At 35.8% G+C, this 7,097-nt stretch overlaps 1 protein-coding gene across 16 annotated transcripts; it reads right to left on the reverse strand.

Moving 5' to 3' along the window:
• Positions 1-769: 769 nt before the first annotated feature.
• Positions 770-3,868, reverse strand: LOC112775832 (protein SENSITIVITY TO RED LIGHT REDUCED 1). Of its 16 annotated transcripts, none has more exons than XM_025819723.3 (4): positions 3,447-3,866; positions 2,885-3,092; positions 2,199-2,351; positions 770-1,719 (listed from the first exon to the last, which is right to left on the reverse strand). In XM_025819723.3, exon 4 carries the CDS (start codon positions 1,650-1,652, stop codon positions 822-824), a length of 831 nt encoding a protein of 276 aa, XP_025675508.1. In that variant the 5' UTR covers positions 1,653-1,719; positions 2,199-2,351; positions 2,885-3,092; positions 3,447-3,866; the 3' UTR covers positions 770-821. The 16 variants fall into 16 exon arrangements, with proteins under 16 accessions (XP_025675508.1, XP_072082510.1, XP_072082505.1 ...); XM_072226409.1 differs by having other exon boundaries at positions 2,199-2,320; positions 2,885-2,949; positions 3,447-3,862; XM_072226404.1 differs by having other exon boundaries at positions 2,199-2,320; positions 3,447-3,857.
• Between the last annotated feature and the right edge of the window lie 3,229 nt (positions 3,869-7,097).

Below are 7,097 nucleotides of genomic sequence, written 5' to 3' on the forward strand. Positions count from 1 at the left end.
AAGTGTCAATCTTTCAAGTTTTAATTATAATTTTTTTATTATTTTAAGAAGTTGAATAACTTTTTATTTATTTAATTTAATATTATTTTATATTTTCTTAGTTCTTTAATTAAATTTTTTGTTGCTAGTAAAAAAACATTAAAATATTTAATAAGTATATATTGTAATTTTTAATATATATCATTCGGGCTATATATATTTTTTTAAATTATTGTTGGCTCCCCAAAAATTTACTTCAAGCACTGCCACTGGGTGGTCATACCTTATATGCTCCTGCTACAATTAATTACAGCCACATTAAATAATTAATAAACTAAACTAAACTAATTTTTATTTTGATTGGTATACGCTGAAGTGACTAACTAACTATAGTTAAGCCTACATCTACTGCTAATTGAAAATTATTTAGGTGACAGGTTTAGTTGAGAGAAGGAACAAATATTTCTTGAACTCTATTTTTTTCAACTTCTTGATGTCTTTGGACTATTGTTGGTGGCTAGTTGATAATCCAAAAGAGCTGTATTGCTATGCTCAATTATTGCATATTTTCAAACACTTTGTATGTTTGATTTGGTTATAATGGAACATTTTATCATCCTGTGGTTTTTTTACCTCTCATAGTGAGGAATATTTTTCGACGTGAAATTTTGGTATGGATTTTCAGTTTTCCATCACATTTGTTGCTGTTGTTTTCATTGATATATTGTGTAGAGTTCTAATATTGTGCATAGGGTGTTTGCGTGCCATTCTATTTGAAATAAAGGACATATAAGTGCAACATCTTAATTAATCACTATTGCGGGTGGTAAAAAAATACACCATCAAGAATCTGAAAGTTGCAGCTCAGTCTCCAGGACAGGGCTAAAAAAATGCCAACTAGAATCATGAAATGCATTATAATAATCATCTGAAACTGTTTTGATTCTAAACTCTGTTGTGAACCTACGAACAGACAAAATATGCTCCATTGAGTTAACACGTGAATTCTTACACAATGAAGCATGCTCCTTGTATGTTTCAAAGCTGTTACCAAACAATACCATGTTTCTTAATAGATTCAGTTTCCAATTTGCCTGCAACAAGTTATTATATAACTCTGCCTCGCAATGAGGCATGAAGAACATAGTCGGTTTTTGTGCCTCTCGCCTCCCATGCTCATTTACTGACATGACAGAACAACCGAGGGATTCTATAACCCGAGACTCAGATAGAGATAGAACAGGATCATACACCTCTATGTTTCCGATCCAACTGAAATCTCTTCTCATCAATATTGCAAGGCTAAGTTGCAATCGAGGGGGCTCGTACGATTCGATGCTGCCAATACCATAAATGACCATTTCCATCTTTGTCTCTGAGCCTAACACCCTATGGACATAATCAGAAAGTGATGTTTGGATTTGACATCTCATAGTACTATAGAACTCGGAGCTCCCAACCCTATTTATACATCTTTCCATCTTCTGCATCATTGATGTTTCTCGGCTTGGATCAGTCTGAGAATCCGTTGGAGCCCATGGTTCTTGTTTTTCTTCTGAAACTCCAACTTTGGTAGCTTTACTTCTTTGTCTGCCACGACGGGGTAAAACAACTGTCCATCCTCCATCAGAAGTGCAATTGTGAATTGTTTGAGGTTTTGCCGAAGCTGCCATTGGAATTCAAGAAATCTCTTTACTCGTTCGGATATACTGCTTCAACCTCGAAATGCAATACCAAATTCTGGATAAGAACATAGAATATTAGCTCATGGCTTCACATGATATGAAATGAACAAAATGTTATGGATTACATTAGCGAGTTAGTTAATTGATTGATCAGTTAGTCAACAGCTGGAGTTAGTTAGAAACCAGTTAAGTTAGTTATTTTCTGTTATCCACCCAGCTGTCATATTCATTTCGTAACGAATCATTTCATTCAATCCATCTCTAGTTTCAATATGGTGTCAGAAGTAAATTCTACGATTTCTCTCTCTAATTATTAAATACATATTACACTATACAGTATACACTAGTCAACATGAAGATCAAATATCATATAAACAAATTTTAAATGTTAAGCACTCATGAAATTGCAAAATCAGCAGCAGTAATAAGTTAGTAATAGTTATACATGTGTTGTCAAAAAATCAAAATGATATAAGCAAACATGATTACATTCACATGAAACAAGAGGGAGACGCAATTCAGTGAATTTCTCACCCTGCAGAAGAACCAGAAGCATAAGGTAGCAAACTGGCGACGAGGAGGCGGAGCAGACTGGCGGCAGAAGAGAAGAGCAGCGACTTAGCTTTCACTGCTGCAACATACAAAGCATAGGCAAACTTTCCAGCCACCAAACATAACCATTAGGACCTATAGATGCAATCAAGAAATAATAAGACTAAAAAATTCTGATCCCATGAAAACAAGCACAATGGCTCAAGGACGAAACAAAATTTTTTAGAACAATTCAATGACCTAAATGAAATAATAAAATCAACAATTCATTGAATTTAAATGATAAACGTAACAACTACTTAAGTGAAAAGTCATTGAATTTAGATTCATATTCAATCAATTATAAGTTCATATTTTCTTCTTCTATCAATCACAGTCTAAGCACAATTTCTTCAACATCAGCCTGAAATGTATTGAAAAAATATGATTTATGGCACAAACAATATGTCCAATTTAAATGGTGCATTACAGTGTCACATTACATGTTTTTTGTGCATAAAATTTTATTGTGACCATCTTAGAGTCAGAATTATTGTTCACATTACAAGACACTATTATATTATTCTGATTTGAAGCTTTGTTGTTGTCAGCTACCCCGCATTCTACAAACAAATGCAATTGCAAGATACTATGGACTAGAGAAAGGGCAAGTAGTTAAGATAACTTACAGTGGTGATATCACTCAGATGCATGTCACCTATCGATGCGTTTGGTGATGCTTATTTCTTGTATGCTGCTGGTAGAATTCGTAGAAATGCTTAAGAACTAGTTAGTATATGATTTGTATAATTATAAGCTTATGTAGTAACTTGCATGCGGTTGTGTGAATTTCACTCGAGCAGATGAACAAATCCGCTGAACAGTTTCTTTGTATGACTAGTTTGGAAATCACAAAACAGGAAAACACAACACAGCAAAACCAGCAGCACATCACTAATCATAATCAATAATCAAAAGACATTCAATAATCAATTATCACAAGACCTTCAATAATAAATAATCAGTAAAATAACTATTCAATAAAAAATAAAGAAGACACAAAACAGCAACACAGCAGAACCAGAGCTCATTCAATAAAAAATCACAACACAGCAGAACCAGAGCTCATCGGTAATCAAATAATCGTTCAATAAAATATTAAAACAAAAACATTCAAATAATCAGTAATCAAATAATCATTGAACAGGGCATAAACAAAAAACGCAGAAGACGGTGGTAGGTTGGAAGAACCTGCGGCTGAGCAAATGAAGAGCAGACTCAAAGACGCCGAGCTCGAGGAAGAAGCTGCAATTGGTGGGTTGGGGACTTCGAGCACGACGACCAGACAAAGACGGTGGTGCCTGAGCGCGCGACGGAGCAGATGAAGACCAGGGACTGACGCGCCGAGCTCGAGGAAGAAGCTGCGATTCTTGAAGGAGGAAGAAGCACGAACGACCAGACGACGATGGTAGTGCCTGAGCGCGACGGACGGCGGCAGTCCTTGAGGCGGTGGTGGAGAAGCTAGGGTTTCATGTTTCAACTTCCTTCTGATTTGGGGAGAAGCTGTTAAGTGTTTGGAGTGAAGACTAAACGGAAGGGGAAGGAAGGTCACGCGTGCGTGAACCAAAAATAATTTTTTTTTTTTTTGGTAAAGTTCAAAACGACGTAGTTTCATTAAAACGATTGGTTTCAATTTCACTTCAACCGATCAGTTTTCAGACTGATTCAATGGTTTATTAACGGTTTTTTAATTAGCGATTTTACATGATTAACTGGATCGTTAATGCTGCCAGTTCACGGTTTGACTAATCGATCCGGTCCAGTTTTTAGAATTATGGATTACATGCATGGCAGGTCGCGGTGAGAAGCAGCAAAGAGGGACACGGTGAGTACATAGGGGAAGAGGGAATTTTCGGTGGAGTGGTGAAATGCGTAAAGATTGGAAAGAACACCAACGACGAAAGCATCTGCTGGGCTGACACTGACACTAAGAGACGAAAGCTAAGGGAACGAATGGAATTAGATACCCTAGTAGTCTTAGCCGTAAACGATGGATACTCGGGATTGCGTGTATCGACTCGTGCAATGCTGTAGCTAACGCGTTAACTATTCCACCTGGAAAGTACGTTTACAAGAATAAAACTCAACAGCAAGGCTTGGCGCAAAGATCGGTGGAGCACGGTGGGTGGCTGCAGTTTGGCTGTGAATTACAGAGGAGGCTGAGGTAGGATTTTATTTTTACAAAGAAATAAATGAAGAGTGAAATGGAGGGGGAGGGGGTGAGGGGGAGGGGATTTGAATATGGCCTGGATTTTGATGTAATGCCTCCGTATGGGCTGCTGGGTGAAATTTTTGAAGAAAAAATATAGGCGAACAACGTTTTTTCTGAACAATGTAAACAATAGGTTAAAAAAGAAATGTTAATTTTAAAAATTAAATTTTGAATTAATTAGGTTTAATCATAATAAAAGAAAAGTTAATTTTAGTTTTAAAAATCAAATTTTGAATTAATTAGATTTAATCATAATTTTGAATTAAAAGCTAAAGGAGCGAATGGAATTAGATACTCTAGTAGTCCTAGCTGTAAACGACGGATACTCGGTGTTGCGTGTATCGACCCGTGCAATGTTGTAACTAACACATTAACTATTCCACCTGGGGAGTACGTTTCGAGAATGAAACTCAACAACAGCAAGGCTTGGTGCGAAGATCGGCGGAGCACGGTGGGCGACTACAATTTGGCTGTGAATTACAGAGGCTCATCTAGGGTTTTATTTTAACAAAGAAATAAATTAAGAGTGAAATGGGAGGGGGGATTTGAATATGGCCTGGGTTTTGAGGTAATGCCTCCGTATGGACTGCTGGGTGAAATTTTTGAAGAAAAAGTATAGGAGAACAACGCTTTTTCTGAACAACGTAAATAATAGGTTAAAAAAGAAATGCTAATTTTAAAAATTAAATTTTGAATTAATTAGGTTTACTCATAATAAAAGAAAATTTAATTTTAGTTTTAAAAATCAAATTTTGAATTAATTAGGTTTAATCATAATTTTGAATTAATTAGGTTTAATCATAATCAATCCTGTGCCACCGTCGTCGCTGCTGTATCGCGACCCTGGTGCCCCCCACAGCTGCTGTCTCGTTACTTATTTCTTATCAACCAAGTCAGATGTTTATTTTACTATGTATGTGAATGGTTCTTTTCATTCTAAAGTGGATGTTTATTTGGGTATACTGTTGATATTTTAATTGATTTGCTTGATTCTGCATGCACATGTTTCGCAGGATGTTCATTTTACTATGTATGCAGATGGTTCTTTTCATTAAGATGTGGATGTTCATTATTAAACACCACTCAAAGAAAATCTCCAATTTCTTCTCCCTCCAATATATGGTTTGAAAAAATAAACAGGTGCGAATGCGATAAAAAACATAGGAGACTCATGGTAGGGAGGGTGGTGGCGCAGTTGACGGAGAAAAATTGTCGGTAAAGAATTTCACAAAAATGTCGCGTTGCAAGTATAGTTCTAAACCGACAAGCAATCCTCAATCAACGTTTAAATTCTTTGTCACTTAAGCAAGCCCAATAAAATTAACCGAAATATTTAAACTTTAGGTCGTCTCTCAAAGGAATTGCAGGGAAGTGTAGTTTATTATTGGCTATGAAAAAATATATTTTTGGGTTTTGTAATAAGAAACAAGAAAGTAAAATGGCAAGAAAATAAACTAATAACTAAGAAAGCTCTTACCAAGGAAAGAGAATTAGAAGTCCTATCCTCATTATCATCGTCAATTGTGATGGTAAATATAAATTGCTTTCACTTAGTTATCCTCTAACAAATGAAGGAAAGTCAAGCGAGCAAAATCGACTTAAGTTCACAAGTCCTAATCAAAGACTAGATTTTAGTGAGGCTCAAGCCAACTAGAAACTTTCAATCACCAATCAACAAAAGAATTTTGATAACTCAAGATTCTCTAATTAATCAATCTAAGTCAAGAACATAAAAATATAAATTAAAATCCACCCAAACATTTTATCAAACACTTGAAGGCATAAAATAAAAACATAGAAAATTGACAAGACATAGGAAATTCTAAGACTAACCAGAGCAAAGAAAGAACAATAACAAAGCAATTGAACAATAAGAAATATGACACATAAATTGCATTAATGAAAATTGAGAGTAACACATGAACTCATAAACTAAATTAGCAAAATAAAGGGATCAATAAGGGAAGTAGATAACTCAAGTGCTAGAACAAATAAAAGTAAGAGAAAACTAAATTAAAATAAGACTGAAACCTAAATCTAAAGAGAAATTGGAAAAAGAAACCCTAAACCTAGAGAGAGGAGAGAGCTTCTCTATCTAGAATTCTACATCTAAAACCTAAAGTATGTATGAATGAAAAGTGAATGGTGAATCCCCTTCCAGCTTCACTCTGCAACCTATTGTCCTCATTTTCGGGACTGAAACTGGGTCAAAAGCAGCCCATATATCGCCCCCTAACATTTTCTCGTAACTGAGGCATGTGATGCTTGTCACGCGTACGCATTGATGGATATTGAATTGGCCACGCGTACGCGTCATCCACGCATGTGCGTCATTTGTCTGCTGCGCCAGTCACGCGTATGCGTTGTCCATGCGTGCGCGTCGGCTCCAGCTTGTCAAACTCTCAATTTCTTGTGTTCCTTCCACTTTGGCATGCTTCCTTTCCATCCTCTAAGTCATTCCTGCCCTATAAAATCTGAAAACACTTAACACACATATCACGACATCGAATGGTAATAAGAGAAGATTACAAATTAGCAATTTTAAGGCCAAAGAAGCATATTTTCAATCATAGCACAAAATTAGAAAGGAAACTTAAAAACATGCAATTTATATGGATAAGTGTGAGAAT

The sequence above is a fragment of the Arachis hypogaea genome, chromosome 19, assembly GCF_003086295.3.
Source record: "Arachis hypogaea cultivar Tifrunner chromosome 19, arahy.Tifrunner.gnm2.J5K5, whole genome shotgun sequence".
NCBI lineage: Eukaryota > Viridiplantae > Streptophyta > Magnoliopsida > Fabales > Fabaceae > Arachis > Arachis hypogaea.

What these genes read in the sequence shown, in the direction of transcription:
- LOC112775832 (XM_072226402.1), bottom strand. Translation starts at nt 1,652, where the DNA reads ATGGCAGCTTCGGCAAAACCTCAAACAATTCACAATTGCACTTCTGAT.